Raw genomic sequence first — 16573 nt, forward strand, 5'->3', positions numbered from 1 at the left:
ATCGGGAATATTAATTATTTCACTTTGTTCCACTTGATTAAATAAATATTTCAAACGATAAATTTGTTTTAATATTAATATAAATAATTTGTGTTAGCTTTTATTTATATAGTATTAAATGATTACATAAATATAACAGTGTTTAAAGAACATTTTTTGAGTATGTGTTTTATAAACGGTCTCGGTAGATTGTTATCAATTATACAAGTGATTATAATATTTTTAAACAAATTAATAATAAAACATGCAACTTTAGAGTGATTAATCGAGAAGGCCGTGTCTAACTATTTTATTGACTTGCTGTCCAGATTGCTGTTGAAAAACACTAGAAAGAAAGGAAAATTTGAAAAATGTATAAAATGAAATCAAAAATTAAAACATTCTGAATACTTACAAAAAGTTATTTATTTTTTCCAGATCGTGTAGTATATCATCTTGGTCCGAATTAAGATCGTCTCGTTCTTTAAGGCTTTCTAGTAGAGTAACATTTAAGTTTTCAATATATTTCTGAAGATTGTTGACCAATAACTGAAGAATCGGAACTTGAATTCCAGTGAGCAACTGCCTTGAGATCCACCGATGGTTTGAGTCCATTTTTATACCAACGTCACTCAGCATTGAACGGATTACTTCTACAATTGGTGTGACTCCATGCTTCTTTGCCTAAAAATAGAGAATAAAGAACAATTAATTGAGGAACTTACAAACTTATATTTTTTGAAACTTACCTTAACTTTCATTTGGGCTATTTCCTTCGATTGAGCTAGGGCTATTCTAACCTCTATTTGGAGCTTTGATTGGTTCGCAAAGAAAAACAAATTTTCATTTGATTGAAAATCCGATTTTTCAATGGGGTTACCATTAATCGAGTGATTCATGGTTTTTTCTTGGTTAATTTGGTTCTTTTGAAAAATTTTATCGTTTTCAAATTCCTTATTGCGTTTGGTTTCACAAAAATCAGATTGCTTGCGAAGTACCCCACTTGATAATTTGGGACATGTTTCGGAGTCGGAACTATAGCTCTCATTGTCGGAACCGGTTAGAAATTCCTCCTTTTTAATTTCTGGAAAAAAGATTATTAAGATTAGTAAGAATTTTGTAGTGATGAGAACATTTACTTACCATTATTCAAAGGATCTTTATCTCCGATCGCCAATCTCTTACGTATTTCATCTCGATTAAAACGGCGCTGTAACCAATATATTTAAAAAAAATTTTTAATTAATACAATTCATATTTTTGTTTCCCATTCCTCGAATAACTACCTTTTTTTCTATTTGTTTAACCTTTTTAAAATGGTTTTGTAATGTTTCCACGTCCATATCATTAGCTACCTTGTATGCATCAAATTGTTCTGTGAATAAGGAGAAAAACATTATAGTAATAGTTATAAATAAGAAGAGAGGAAAAAATGTTTACCTAAAACCATTGTAGCAGATGGATCTTTTGAATACTTTATCGGATCTTCCAAGTATTGAGACCAGCACGACTGATTTAAATACCTCCGGTTTGTCACCTTTTTATTGTCTTCCTCAAGATGCTGCTGGCTTTGACCGATTTCTAAATTGCTCAAGTTGGGTATTTCACCCTGATTGATACTTTGCATTTCATTCTTGTTTTTTTCCGAAACGGACGAATAATCAGGATCACAAGTAATAAACTTTCGTTGACTATATGTTTTATAGTCAAAGGTGTCTGGTGGTAACTGTCGTTCATCATGTGATGGTTTCTGAGGTTTGGTTTTCATCAACTCATGCCCATACGGTGTGTTTTTCTTTTTATTTTTGCGAGTGCTGTTTCCGGACAATCGCGTTGAGGATGTGTGCTTTAAAGCTTCTGTTCCATTTGATAGTTCTGCATCGCAAACCTGAAAGTTAAATGTTACTTTGGGCATTATTCGATTTATATTTAATGATCACTTCAATTTACCTTGGTCAAATTTGATCCCTCTAACCCATCTTGTGATTTCTTGTTTTTATAACCGGTGATAAGTAGTTCGAATTCCCGCTCCACCTCTCCGCCAAAATCTCCAACAATATCAATAGGACTTTGTCCTTGCAGTTGGCCCTCATACTTAGAATTAATTGTACATGACCAGGGAGAGAAGTCAGAATTGGTCGAATAATTCTGACTTAGGTTATAAATAAGGTCCGGCTTATTTAAAGTTCGCATAGAGTTTTCTGATGTTCCACTATAATTCTTATTTACAATGTCCGGTACATTTGGAGGCGACGATATGATTCCGGTTTGCTCAAATGAATATGTGTTTCCATTGTCACAATTATTTAAAATCAAATCTTGGGCATTTTCAAACGTTTCAGAAGCAGCTTTGCTGACAACCTTATTACGGAACGGGATTTGGTCATCCTCTCTGTCACTATCCGTTAAATCACTTTCATTACATTCCATGTCGGAGTATTCAATGTAGTCATCAGAGAGGGTATGGGCAAATTTTTGAAAACCAGGATAGTTGGGGTTGGTAATTCCCTTTGTTATATAAATATCCATTCTTGAGCTGGGCATTTGAGTAATTTACCTATATGAAAAGATATTGATATAAGGAATTCAGTTAGTAAACTTAAATATGTATGTAATTTACTTATCAAATAATAAAAACAAAATAACAGAAACTTAAATGTTCTTGGTAAAATTTTGTAAATTATGTTTAACTATAGTATATAGTTTGACCATTAAAATATTTCTGTATAATTTGTTTTTTATTTTTCGCTCAGACTTGTAAAAGGACCTTGCTATCGCACTACTGTCTTATTACAATTTGCACTCATAAAATGTGTTTGTAAAAACTTGTGGTTTCCTTATGTCTTTAAAACATTATCCAAAGGTCTTCGTAATATATTTTCTACAGATATATTAAATATCTTTACCTATATACTTAAATGGATAAAATATTAACAGAGCCAAAAAATGTTGGCATAGGTAGAGTTTTTATATTTTTACGTGTCCAAAGTTTCTGATAATTATAATATATTATCTCATTCGATTTGTTCAAACTATTACTCTTAACATTTTTATATTTACTATAAAATATTTATTGTACTGAAAACAACACAAAATTTCAATTATTAAATCAATGAAGACTTACAAGGACTTAGGCCTTCCTGCATTCAGATGTAAAAATTACTCCCACACACAAAAGCTAAATTACATGTTTAACGCATGCGCAAATTTTAAGACCCTTGTCCATAGTGTTTATAATAATACCAATTATTATGATATCTTTTTTAAATATAATTTTTTAGAACACGAAAGTTTAATGTTGAAATCAATAAATTGCTTTTTTTAGTTAGAAATATACCTTTGTTTAATGAATCTAAATTATAATTCAAATTTAAAGCCAAATATTCAATTTTATTAAGGCTAGAAAATTAAAAACGTTTTTTTACATAAATATTTATTTTTTTAAAAATTTTATTCCACCAATAAATTAAAAAGCAAATTAGAGTCTGAATGCCCTGACTTATTTTTTTGCACTTGGCATTTTCTTCCTTTTCAAATATGGTAACACTTTAAGCACAATGTGATTTAAAAACAACCATAATATTGATGTATAAAAGTAGTAGAAACTAAAACACGACTAGGAAAATGGAATAACCGGAGGCGTTACGTATTAGTGAATAAAAATGATATTATTCAAAGGAATTCGGAGGGTGCAAACCCAGCTAAAAACGCCGGTTGACTTGGTGCTCATTCGGGTGAGGTTCTTGGCCATTACGCAATGCCCAACAAACTATAACTTTCACAATTATTCTAGTACTCTACGGCTGCAACAATATCCACCCAAGATGACAGAGGTGCCAGTCCACTGCCACCGGTATCCCAAGTACCCCAGACGGGAAAGGTCCAGCATGTACCCGAAAGTCAAGTTTCTTGGATGCCCAGTCCGTACACCATCCCCGGGAAAACCCTCAGCCAGTACAAGAAGCTGTCCAAATTCCGGCTGACATGTTAGTGAGATGGTTTCCCATTCATGGAGCACCGAAATAAGGTTTACCCTCTTCCATTCCAGCTCTGGTGGTCATCACAACCATGGGAGGCTATGCCATGGCTCCGGCTGCCTTCGATCCCACCACCTTTGTGATGTGCTCCCTGGGCACAGGACTCGTTTCGGCTGCGGCAAATGCCATCAATCAGTATCACGAAGTTCCTTTCGATTCGCAGATGTCGAGGACGAAAAACCGTCTGCTGGTCACGGGACAAATGACGCCGCTGCATGCCGTTACCTTCGCCGCGGTATCGGCAACCGCTGGCCTGAGCATGCTGTACTTCGGTGCCAATGGACTGACGGCGGCGCTGGGAGCGGGAAACCTCCTGCTCTACACATCGATATACACGCCCATGAAGCGCATCAGCATTGCCAACACCTGGGTGGGCTCGATAGTGGGAGCCATCCCTCCGCTGATGGGCTGGGCAGGATGCGCCGGCACCCTCGACGCTGGAGCCATGATCCTGGCCGGAATACTGTACGCCTGGCAGTTTCCCCACTTCAACGCCCTGTCCTGGAACCTTCGACCTGACTACTCGCGTGCGGGCTACCGGATGATGGCCGTCACCAATCCGGGACTGTGTCGCCGCACCGCCTTGCGTTATTCGGTGGCCATCGCTGGACTTTCGGTCATGGCACCGGTCCTGGACGTCACCAACTACTGGTTTGCTCTGGAAACACTACCTCTGAACGCGTACTTCGCATACCTTGGTAAATCTCTTCTATTACCTTTTGAGAATTTTGTTTAATTCTTTTCTTTTACCTGCAGCGTATCGGTTTTATGAAAAGTCGGATAGTGGGAGTTCGCGGAAGCTTTTCCGCTTTTCACTTATTCACCTGCCCGCCCTGATGCTCCTGTTTCTGGCCAACAAAAAGGAGTGGTATTTCAGCAAACCCGCCGGAGAGGAAAAGAAAAAGGATTCCACCTACATCGCAATAAAGCAGTCTGCTAGTAGTCTTGGAAACGTCCTCCCCGTCGCCGTAGCCGAAGGTCCTAGATAGTAACATTAACATTCATACGAAAAAATGTTGAGTATCGTTACACAAATATACTAAGAGTTCTGCAACTTGTAAAAACAAATAGTCATTTAATATTAAGGAAAATCGTACCTCTGTGGGACAAATTTGTTTTCTTTAAGGAATAAATGACACCACGTCCTTGATAAATATTTATGTTTAGTATAGGGGAAATCCTGAAACTAAAACAGGTGCAATAAACACTTGTAATTGGATTGCTCAGATAATCGCGAAATAATTTAAATTGGTGGACATCTAGAGTGCCCAAAACATCACTTCCACTCGTTTCATTTTGGTACTTTGTTCACAGAGCATAGCTCGCGGTACAGTTGGAATTTTGGGAATATGTAACTTCATTCCCACCATTCCACATTACACACAGCTGATTTGTCATTTTATTCTTAATTCTATTTTATTCAATTCCAAAACGATTATAAATTGACATGATCAACGAAAATTGTATTATTAAATATTATTAAAATATTAATATTAAAATTGTGTTTTTCAAAAATTAACCTACATTTAACAGTGCTAACATTTTTAGTGTTTTCTTTCTTTTTATTTTCTTGTTTGTTTATTAAAATTGCATCACCCGAATATAAAAACAAAAAATTCTCAAAATTTCAATATGTTTGAACACTATATACTTAAAAATAAGATTTTTTAGCAAATAATATTATCAAGCACAGCTATAAAACTAATAATCTAGCTACTTCTAGCTGAACATCTCACATTTATCGATAACTAAAATACCAAAAAACCCACTTTTCAGTGTGCCTTACTAGTTCATTTGACAAATGCGTTGGTCTTACAATTCGAAAGAACTATTATTATTTATTTCTTTGCACTGGCCTTGATACTTTATCACCTGAATACATTAACATAATTAACTATTAATCGCGATACCAAGATGAATCATGCTGCTGATGTGGTGTAAAAAAACGCTGATGCAAAAGGCGGTGGAGCCCTCGTTTGGTAATTTGAACGGGGAAACTAGATCAAATGAACGCAATCTGTGGCGAACCACTGGAGTGAATTATTTTTAGTGAGCTGAACGTGGATTGTGACAATGAAAAATTGAGGAATAGTGTTTACATTCATTTTATAATTTATTTTAAAGTTATCTTTTTTGTCTCGATAACGGAGAGGCGTGCGAAAGTTTCTTTACACAGTGCAACACATATAAATTTCTAATTATGTATAATGTACCACATAAGTTTCGTCAAGTTTGTCGATTGTGCCTCACATTGGTTAACGAGTGCGATGTTGCAGAACTACAAATGTACGATGTTTCGTCGCATAATCATAATAGTGCCCCAGACAGGAATACGGCCGATTTTCGTGGGGACGAGAAGCGGGCCAACTGCTTTTGCAGTGCTTTGAGCCCCAATCAGTGCAGCTGCCTCGGTGATAACTCGCTATCAGTGTCCGCGGTGACCAATAATGAAACGGGAACGGGTCCAAGCCAACTCCAACCCAAGTCGCAGTCCCAAATGCAAACGCAAACCCAAACCCAAACCCTTCACCTTCACCAAACTAAAACCCATTACACGCCAAGTGTGCCTTCTGCTGCGGACACAAAATCGAGTGAACGCGAACGCCAATTGGAGTCGGACATCGCCGAAAGATCAGTATTCAAAAGTCAGTCATCGTCGTCATCGTCGACCCACGAACAACCACAACAACAACAACATATAGCACGCGGGGAGGTCCAGTCCCAATCCCATTCCCAATCCAAATCGGAACTCCCGCGAGAGGAGCATGAGCATAATCATAATCAGCGCGAGGAGACATGTGTGAATGTGGATATAACAAAAACAAGCGGAACCGATAACTACGGCAAAGAGCACGGCAGAGATGATTCATCACCACATCTTACATTTCAGATATTCAACTGTCTCTCTATTAAGGTAAGCAGATTTCCATCCAACACATTTGCAAAGAAACGAATTTACATTAATTACGCACACACACTGGCGTGGATATACGGTGTGTGTGGTGGATATATCGCGTATATGTACACGGTTATGCCCGCACACCATCGCACCTTTGCGAGTGCTCGCCGTGTGGCTGTGTGCGTTATCTATGTGATTACGACACCACACGTCAAAATAATAGGAAATGATTGGGCCGCTTTTATCCCATGGCCTATTAACAATCGGTATCAATTGTTTGGTATTTTTTCGATGAACCATTTCGAGGCAATGCCCCACGCACACCACTCTAATCGTACATCAGTGGCCAGCACACGAATGTAAATAAATGATATGTACATGTGCATGTACAATGTACGTACATATGTATGAACGCGTTAGAGACCTACATTAATCCACGCCAGAGATAACATTCGTTTCACTGCAATTGGATTGTTTTAGTACCGATATACGGACGTATGTTCACCTTATATGGCCTAAATACATACATATATGTATGGGACACTTTGAGCTAAATTATTGTATTTATCATTTGTTTATATTTTTGTTCGATTTAGAAATGTATTTATTTTATCTCTTTGAATGAGTCTATATTTAGAAGCCCCAATAAATTCTTTTAGTTAAATCGCTATTACTTCGTTATTTATAAAAAAGTAATAATATTCAGATAATTTTAATAATTATGCAAATTGTTTGTAACTAGTAAAATACACATTTTTACACATAACACATGAGAAAAATGTACTAAAAATAAGTAAATCTCTTATCAAAAAAATATTATGGGTAAGAATACTGTAATACTATCAAATCTTAATCAAAATCTGTTATTATAGGCAATGTGGTGAAATTTAAGCAGCTAGTTGAACCGCTGAACAAACAGTCATCAAGCTTATCGATTGATTTTATTACCGCCATTCTCTTTATTCATTGCATCATTCTCATTCCAATAAACTCGATATTTTGTGTGAATACTATATTTTTAAAAAATAAATTTCTATCTCTTTCAGGCACTGCCTAACGATGGATTACCAAACGTGATTTGTGGCGAGTGCAGACAAAAATTGGATTCATTTGAAAAATTTCGTACCATGGCGCACAACTCACAAATAGCTTTGAAAGAATTTTTAAATATATCAAAAAATCTTAATCTAGTAAGTATTGACTCAGAAATCTCTTCTAACTTGGTAAAAACCAAATAGGTTTCGTAAGAGAACTGTTTGATCCCAAAACAAATAAGTAAAGAATTAATACTAAAACGTTTTATTCTTTTCCAGGACGCAAATGATTTGGAAATTAAGCTTGATGCTATTTTAAAGGCTTCATCGGAGGCTATAGCGGCAAAGGCTCTGACGGAGCTAAGCACGTTTTCTAAAGTTAAGTACGACCAGAGTAAAATAGATTCCGCCATCCAGCCTGGTTTGGATAGGAAAATCGAGATTAGCAATCAAGAAATGCCAGAACATAGCTTTTATCCAAGTTTATTCAAATCAATTATTAACAAAGGCGAACAAAAAACGAAAATAATGTCTGGATCCTCACACAGCCAGTTTGACTCAAAACTGCAAAAGGACTCGGAAAGCGAGAAATTTGCAAATCTGCAGCAGCAGCTAGAAACGGCTGCCGTTCTAATGGATATAAGCAAGAAAATTGTAATTTCCCCTCCATGCTCGAATCCCCAATCTCCGTGTTTCTCTGCAGCTGTAGATACAAGTATTAAAAGTTCTGTGATAAAATCAAAACGTCCATTAAACCAAAATGAAATTCAGGACGGAGTTGAAATTGACTTATCCGTCAAAAAACAAAAGAACGATTACTCTCATCAACGGAACTCGGCCCCAATACACCACTTTTGCCAAACTCCAATGCTTGATATTCAGTCACACTTAAGAAGTGAAGAGGACTTTCAAAACTACAGTATTACCATTAACCAAGTTGGTGGGTCCGACTACAAATCAAAGGCACCGAAGGCGAGTACCGGATCCCTACTAGACTCTGGCGACAGCTCCGACTCTCACAAACTGGAGATGGACATCACGTCCTCAATTAACGATAGAAAGACCCCGGATAGCCTAAGCTCGGATCACGCAACGGATGCGGCAACTACTCAACTGTGGCAGGCACTGGCCCGATCAGCCGGTAAGTACTAAGCTTATAATCTGTTCAACAGCAGTATATTGATCTTTATTTTCCCCCTTGTTCTTTAGCTAAAAGCAAAGAGGAAAATCAGGCCACACAAATAATTCGTAACATGATGAGCGCCCAGTCTTTCGTGTTTCCGGTTCCGTCGACAGTATCATTTACAAAAGTACCTGAAGAACCCATAGCACTATTAAAGGTAAGGACGGATCTGTAGAAAAAAATTCTAAGAAAATCAATAAATTGTATTTTGTATTTATAGGATCTATCAGAGGCTCAATCCAGCAAATCAAAACCATGTAGAAGAAAACAAAGTTTTCCTACCAAAACTGATTGCATCGATGTAGTTAACGAGAATGTGACTGATACTTATACCACTTCAGAAGCAGCTCCAGAGGAGAAGAAAGATAAAAGGGTACGTTTTGCAGCTTACATTATTTCTACACGAATTAATTGTTATTTAATTCCGGTTTGTAGAACATTAACCTTTTTAATGCCATACCTGGTGCTCAAAAAGATATGTCATGTTCGAATTGTGGCACCCTCACCACAACAATTTGGAGGCGAAGTGTTCGAGGAGAAATGGTTTGCAACGCCTGCGGATTGTACTTCAAGCTGCATGGGGTCAACAGGCCACACTCGATGAGACGCGACACCATACACACCAGACGCAGGCGTCCTAAAGAATTGGAGCGATCTAAAAAGAGTGAGTGCTTTAGTTATTTACATTTTAAATTGTAATTTTGGCCTTAATTATCCCTTCCTCCTCCTACCAAATTTAATGAATTGAGATACATTTAAATATCAAAAGCTGCAGTAATGTTAAATATAATCCTTATGAAATGGTTTATGCATACAGTATGTGGAATTCAATTGACAGAAACTAAAAGTGTGCCACCTAAAGTTGTGTGGTAGTATCTATACATCTACCTTTAAAGATTTACATTTTTAATAATTAAGAATTATAACATTTTTAAAGCTCCAAAGTTTTTAAGAAACGTTATTTTCAACAAGGGTATATTCATACTCCCAATTTATCTTGCCCAATATTAACGATGCTTTTATTTGTATGATGATCTGAAATCATGTATCCAACAGCAGCAACTTAGCTTGATAGAGCTAAGAGATATTATACTCTTATTTATCATTTGGAAATTACTTACGTCTTTATATTCCCCTTGCAGAACACAAGCAAATGTCATCATGTTCTTCAATGGAACCAACGAAACCAGAATTCTTGACGTCTAGGGAACCCCTTGATATTTCTGGTCTGGTTTTAAATGTAAGTATAAGAATTATCTTTATTTGTATACTAGATTATCGTGTCTTAGATTTTATTTCTTTTGAATGCAGCATTGTGAAGTCGGTAATCCGACCATCACATAATTTATAGAGTTTACTATTACTAACGATGTACTTGTTTTAATTTTAGAAATACAAAAAGGAAATCGATGAGTCCGAAACCGCAGCAGCACTTAAAGATATTTTATTAAGGCGGAAGAAGTCAAATTCTTTGCCGGCGTTTAATGATACCTGTGAAAGTGCGGATCTATCCGCACCGCTTAACCTTGTTTCCAGTGAAAATAATGCAAAGTTAACATAAAACGCCAAATATATTCCCCTACTCACTTTTCGAAAACAAACCTTTAACACCCATTTTGTTTATTTATGAGGTCGCATAAGAAAAAAACAAAAGGTATAGGATTAAAAATACGTATAGATTATTAATAAAATTTTCATTCTTTAAAACTAAATTTTATTCATTTGTATCTTTAAAAACTAATACCAAAATACTTATTAGTGTAACAGAGGTATAAAAATTGAACCAGTATGTCAAACCTTTTAAATAATATCACACTAAATATAGACCCTAAGAAAGGACATCAATACTTAATGCAATTAAATTAAAAATAAAATTTATTATATTTATATTTATTAAAACCATTTTACAGTATTTTTAATTTTTTAATAACACAAATTGCTTCTATTAAAATGAAAAGTTCAGTTTTAACAATGATTTTTTCAGCTGTCTTTGCAATTGAACAACTTCTAAAGCTAAAAAATAAATAATGTTTTAAATCTCTTGCCTATACGAAAATCATGTGATAATATAATAATCTCCACAAAACATTTTAATAGTAAAACTATGCAAAAAGCAATAATCACGCAATGCAAACTTTTCAAGGAAATATTTAAATTATATACAATTATAAGAAACTAAAAACTTAATGCTGTTTTCGAATCTACATAAATCGTCTAAATAATATAAGGACTTCATAATAGGCTAAGATACAAAAATATTACTCATTTATTTTTTCAAATAAAATACTCTATACAATTTTTAACAATCACAATAAACTGGTTAATGTAAAATGTAAATCAAAAGCTGGCTGTGTTTTTTTGGAAGCTGTCAAGCGCTGGACTATTTCGGGTATGAGTTGATAGACAACAAAATATTTGGAATTTCTATATATTTTTTAATTTTAGTTAAAATAAATTACAAAATTTACAATGTTTTTTTTTTTAATTTAAAAATCGGTGTATCCGGGTTATAAATTTACTCGGATCAGAGAAATATCGATATGGTGCAACGACTACTTTCCATCGATAGTGCCATCGTACATTTTACATCACCAAGCGTTGTTTTGTTATCAGACCCCGATCCATCTGTTATTGTCGAGCTTGTCGAGCAGCATGTTGGAAAGCGGTGAGCATTTTTTTGAGGGAGTTGAGAAACTAGTTGAAATCTGGTTCGAGGAAAGCTCCAATAGCGAGAATGATCTGCGTAACATTAGCAGGTAAGTCCTTTGACAAGTGTCAAATCGTAGTTCTTGACAAATTCTCAATCATGCAGACTGCATGCACAGTCACGGACAAAAGTAAATTTATTCAGGAGCAATTTTATATTCTAACATTAATGTGTATAATTTAAAAAAAGTAATTGTCTATTTTTCGGGGAATTAAATTAAAATCTAGTTAAACACGCTTAATCGTTGTAACTTAATAAAATTGCTATATCATCTAGAATTTTTAGGTAGTATAAATTGTTACAATGTGATCATTAAATAATAAATGTTTAATCACTTTTTATTACAATTTTTTCTTTTTTTAAATTCGGTCGGAAATATAAAATTAAAAAAAAAAAAAGCTTGCCATGCTATACGTATTATATAATAACGGAACCGGAAACACTACATTGTTTCATACTTTGTAAAAGTACAGGGTACTCACAGTTTGCCCTGACCCTTCTTATTGATAATGTGCTCTAATCAAGCACGGCTCATAATCTCTAATTTAGTTTTGAATGAAACTTCCTAATACTTTCTCAACCAAAAGCCCTTGAACTTCTAACAAATGTAAATGTTATTGTTTCAGATCTGATTGGGAAAACGTGCTGAGCAATGTCAACTGTGAAATAATAAGTACTTCCAAAAACGATGCTATCGACGCTTTTGTACTGAGGTAATTTATTTATTTCTGATAACGTCTTGATTATTATTTTTTTTAAATTAATAGGTTTGATTAATTATTTGATTTTAGCGAGAGTAGTATGTTTGTTTCCAAGCGACGATGGATTCTTAAAACATGCGGAACTACAACTCCTCTCAAGTGCTTGGGCTTATTGCTAAAACTAGCCGAGGCCAACGGCTTTGATGTAGTAGCAGATTTGTTTTACTCGCGAAAGAACTTTACTAGACCAGAAGTACAGGTAAATACAATTCATAAAAGTACTTGTATTTTATCAGTAATAAGTTTCGTTTTTCAGATAACTCCTCATCAGGGCTTTACAGAAGAAGTTACTTATCTGGACTCCATTTTTCCGAATGGAAGATCCTATTGTCTGGGCTCTATGAATCTGGAGTGTTGGTATCTCTACACGTTTAGTCGTTCTGATATCAAAGTTTCTCCCCAACTCATAACGGATGAAAAAGAAGTTGACTCCGAACCCGATCAAACTATTGAAATACTTATGCAAGATCTAGATCCGGAAACCATGTCGATATTTACCAAAAGCAAATTCGATAATGCTCATGGGGCCACTGTGGTATGAAGAATAATTCTAAAATATGCAATAAGTATAGTTTTTTATTTCAGAAATCTGGAATCGATAAAATTTTGCCAAGTATGCACATTGATGATTTTCTGTTCGATCCCTGTGGATATTCCATGAATGGAATTAATGATAAGGTAACTCATCGAATTCTCTTCTTACGGTAAAAAATAGACTTTCATTTAATTTTATTTACAGGGAGAATACATGACAATTCACATAACTCCGGAAAATAAGTTTTCGTATGTGAGCTTTGAAACAAACGTTGCGCTCAGTAACTATAGGAAACTTATTAATCAAGTTATCAATACTTTCAAGCCGGGCAAATTTATTGTAACTATTTTTGCTAATAAGGTGTGTGTTAAAAATTTGTATATAATATTCTTATATTATTAATATTTTATTGTAAAACAGTGCTCGTTGGCTTACGAAACCATGAAGGAGCTGGAAGTAGAATACTCCAAGGGATCGCACTGGAAGCGAACGGACATGCAATGTTGCAACTTCCCATCCTACAACCTTCTGTTTGCTCAATATTCATACAATGAGAAAAATGGTGATAATAATTGAAATTCCAATATCAATAGTAATTGTGATTGTTTAGCGTATGTCTAACAAAAATTATTGTTCGTTTGTTATTAATTAATTAAAGCAAAAGTCGAATAAACGATAAAAGGCTAATAAAAGACTTTTAGATTTATATTTCAAAAATGTAAATTAACATTTATAATTAATCCGTACGCTTACTTTTGAAATTCACTATTAAATTAATACACTAAAAAATCCCAAATAACTGGATCTTTTGTGCACTCCATATAAAGGAAAATCATCGGATCTGGACAAGTGTCATACCCAACTGCCATCTCTAGCAGTATTTGACAAGCCGAGCCAAAAGAAAAATAAAAATGAGTGCAATTTCGAATGAAAATATTATTTGGACCATAAAGAACGGGGAGTTCGACGCTGTGCAAGCCGCATTTCAGAACGATGTGTGTTTTCTTTATTTATATAAATTGATCTTTATTTAACCAAATATACCTGTACACAGGCACAAAAGGTGAATGAGGAAATCAAGGGCCGTTTCCCAGTACACTATGCGGCGGATTTTGGTCAGCTAAATGTCCTTCAATTCTTGATTAATATAGGAGCCGACGTTGATGTAAGTTTTGCCAAAATGTATTGCTATGAATCATTAATATTACGGCAGTTAAAATCCATTACCGGTTACATACCGACATATGTATACATATACACGTCTGCACCACCTACAATTGTTTAGTCATAGTCCACAGTAAAATGAACCAGGTGTTCCTCAAACTATTGCCGGTTTTCTGATAATAATAAAATAAAAACAAAATATAATATTATTTTCTATTGCAGAGAAAAGACAAACATGGTATTACTCCAATTCTTGCTGCCATTTGGGAAGGACATACGAGCTGTGTGGAATTTCTTCTAAAAAAGGTTCTAATATTTTTGTTAGTTTAATCATCAAAAAATATATAAACTTAAATAAAATTGTATTACAGGGAGCAAACAAAAACGGTTCTACTCCAGATGGCCAAAGCTACCTTGAGGCAGCGGAAAAAGACGAAATTAAGAAATTACTTGCATAAATTTTATATGTAACTTTAGGATACAACCTTATGTTTCAGTATCAAATACACTTTTAAATACAGTCATGTATAGCTTTTAAAACCCTGAAATATTTATTTCAATACTTTGGATAAACTGAAACCCGATAATTCCCAAAATTAAATTTATAATTATATTTTTTCCTTCGACTTTTCTTATCTGAATTTTTATTTTAAATAAACAAAGCAATACTGTTATTGCTATATTTTAAATAAATAAACTGAGGTCAGCTGATTTTTAGAAACGAAATCTATCTTTTGCAAGCGTGAAAATATCGATATTTATTCCATCGCTAGCCGAGTTTTTGTTATTATTCAGCTGTTTTTTAGTTATAGTGCGTAGAATTTTTGCACAAAATGTTTAAGCCAGAAAAACATGGGCTTGAGCCCGACTTTCAATTAACAAAGTTCACCACTCACACTGGATGATCTTGCAAAATCCCCCAAAAAGTACTTGAGAAGTACCTAAGGGGAACAGAAATAGAAAATAAGAACAATGATGGATACCTTATCGGTAAGACGCAATATTATCAGTTAATAGTGGGATTATCTCTACATTAAAACCTTTTTTCCAGGCTCTGGAATGGACTGCGCAGTTATACCTCTGCACCGGCACAAAGACTACTTACTTGTTCAAACCGTTGACTTCTTTTATCCCATGGTGAATGATCCTGAGCTCTTGGGACGTATTGCACTTGCTAATGTCCTGAGTGATGTTTATGCGGTTGGGGTGACCGATTTTGATACCGTGGAAATGATAATCAGTACATCTACGAGTTTCACTGAAAAAGAACGAGACATTGTAATTTCATTAGTCATAAAGGGTTTTAAAAACTCTTTAAACGCAAACGGCTATCATAAAACACCACTTGTGATAAGACAACTGAAGATCAATCCTTGGTGTATTATAGGTGGCATAGCAACATCTGTGTGTCGACGTGATGAGATCATTCTGTAAGTATTATTATTATTAAATTAAGATACAACTTTAAAGTATAACTTCCTTAGGCCATCGAATGCGCAGCCTGGCGATGTTTTAATCCTCACAAAACCTCTGGGAGGACAAATGGCGATGGATGCTCACCTTTGGCAACTTAACCAGACTGAAAAGTACAAAACCCTGCTGTCTGAGTTCAGCGACGATGACATTAGGGAAACTTTTGATATCGCCGTTAAATCTATGACTTATTTGAACAAAAATGGTAAATTTTATAGTCATTAATCCCTATTTATGAAATTAACAAACATTTATTTTAGCCGCACTTTTAATGCACAAGTACCAGGCGCATTGCGCTACGGATATTACAGGATTTGGTTTATTGGGGCACGCCAATAACCTCGCCCAATTCCAAAAGGCAAAGGTCTCGTTCAAAATTAACAAACTGCCAATTATCAAAAATGTACTTAAGTTCAGCACTTTAATTGGCCAAAGCGCAAAGTTTCGTTCGGGAAGGTCGGTAGAAACCTCTGGAGGACTGTTGATTTGCCTTACCCCCGATGCCGCAGATCTATTTTGCCGTGAATTTGAAGAAGTTACAAACGGAGAGCAAAAATGTTTTAAAATTGGACACGTACAAGGCGCAAAGGAGTCGAATGCAGTTTTGTGTGAGGAAGTAGAGCTCATTGAAGTAAGCCTTTAAGTAAATGGTAAAATTAATTATTCAACCTATGACGATTATTTCATAAAGGCTTTTTGGCTTGGAAATAATCTAAACTTTATGTACATGCAAAGTGTATAATAAATTTGATGATTAATTAACCTATTTCCGGTGTTTGAATACAATTGTTTATCGAAATA

General features: G+C 35.0%; 6 protein-coding genes across 7 annotated transcripts; 5 read left to right on the forward strand and 1 right to left on the reverse strand.

Annotated features, from left to right (window-relative positions):
• Nucleotides 1-109: 109 nt before the first annotated feature.
• On the reverse strand, nt 110-5317 carry Schip1 (Schwannomin interacting protein 1). 2 transcript variants are annotated; one of them, XM_070218199.1, is made up of 8 exons: nt 5114-5317; nt 1930-2536; nt 1420-1867; nt 1266-1354; nt 1123-1189; nt 729-1063; nt 395-663; nt 110-325 (listed from the first exon to the last, which is right to left on the reverse strand). In XM_070218199.1, exons 2-8 carry the CDS (start codon nt 2521-2523, stop codon nt 262-264), a joined length of 1866 nt encoding a protein of 621 aa, XP_070074300.1. In that variant the 5' UTR covers nt 2524-2536; nt 5114-5317; the 3' UTR covers nt 110-261. The 2 variants fall into 2 exon arrangements, with proteins under 2 accessions (XP_070074300.1, XP_017003980.2); XM_017148491.3 differs by lacking the exon at nt 5114-5317 and adding an exon at nt 3104-3202.
• Nucleotides 3501-5170, forward strand: Cox10 (Cytochrome c oxidase assembly factor 10). Its single transcript, XM_017148670.3, has 4 exons — nt 3501-3713; nt 3773-3965; nt 4028-4714; nt 4773-5170. The coding sequence occupies exons 1-4, from the start codon at nt 3642-3644 to the stop codon at nt 5003-5005; spliced, it is 1185 nt and encodes a 394-aa protein (XP_017004159.2). The 5' UTR covers nt 3501-3641; the 3' UTR covers nt 5006-5170.
• Nucleotides 5318-5838: 521 nt separating the features above from the next.
• GATAd (GATA zinc finger-domain containing protein GATAd) lies at nt 5839-11475 on the forward strand. Its single transcript, XM_017148648.3, has 8 exons — nt 5839-6930; nt 7962-8105; nt 8229-9090; nt 9159-9289; nt 9353-9505; nt 9568-9796; nt 10275-10372; nt 10523-11475. The coding sequence occupies exons 1-8, from the start codon at nt 6217-6219 to the stop codon at nt 10691-10693; spliced, it is 2502 nt and encodes an 833-aa protein (XP_017004137.2). The 5' UTR covers nt 5839-6216; the 3' UTR covers nt 10694-11475.
• A 217-nt stretch (nt 11476-11692) lies between these two features.
• SamDC (S-adenosylmethionine decarboxylase) lies at nt 11693-13871 on the forward strand. Its single transcript, XM_017148605.3, has 7 exons — nt 11693-11888; nt 12466-12552; nt 12631-12799; nt 12857-13135; nt 13186-13278; nt 13340-13495; nt 13556-13871. Exons 1-7 carry the CDS (start codon nt 11785-11787, stop codon nt 13709-13711), a joined length of 1044 nt encoding a protein of 347 aa, XP_017004094.2. The 5' UTR covers nt 11693-11784; the 3' UTR covers nt 13712-13871.
• A 102-nt stretch (nt 13872-13973) lies between these two features.
• LOC108062082 (myotrophin) lies at nt 13974-14839 on the forward strand. Its single transcript, XM_017148606.3, has 4 exons — nt 13974-14130; nt 14190-14300; nt 14522-14605; nt 14671-14839. Exons 1-4 carry the CDS (start codon nt 14047-14049, stop codon nt 14755-14757), a joined length of 366 nt encoding a protein of 121 aa, XP_017004095.1. The 5' UTR covers nt 13974-14046; the 3' UTR covers nt 14758-14839.
• Nucleotides 14840-15066: 227 nt separating this feature from the next.
• On the forward strand, nt 15067-16536 carry Sps2 (Selenophosphate synthetase 2). Its single transcript, XM_017148602.3, has 4 exons — nt 15067-15289; nt 15351-15729; nt 15784-15977; nt 16033-16536. Exons 1-4 carry the CDS (start codon nt 15133-15135, stop codon nt 16413-16415), a joined length of 1113 nt encoding a protein of 370 aa, XP_017004091.2. The 5' UTR covers nt 15067-15132; the 3' UTR covers nt 16416-16536.
• Nucleotides 16537-16573: the final 37 nt, after the last annotated feature.

This window comes from Drosophila takahashii, chromosome 2L, assembly GCF_030179915.1.
Source record: "Drosophila takahashii strain IR98-3 E-12201 chromosome 2L, DtakHiC1v2, whole genome shotgun sequence".
Taxonomy (NCBI): domain Eukaryota; kingdom Metazoa; phylum Arthropoda; class Insecta; order Diptera; family Drosophilidae; genus Drosophila; species Drosophila takahashii.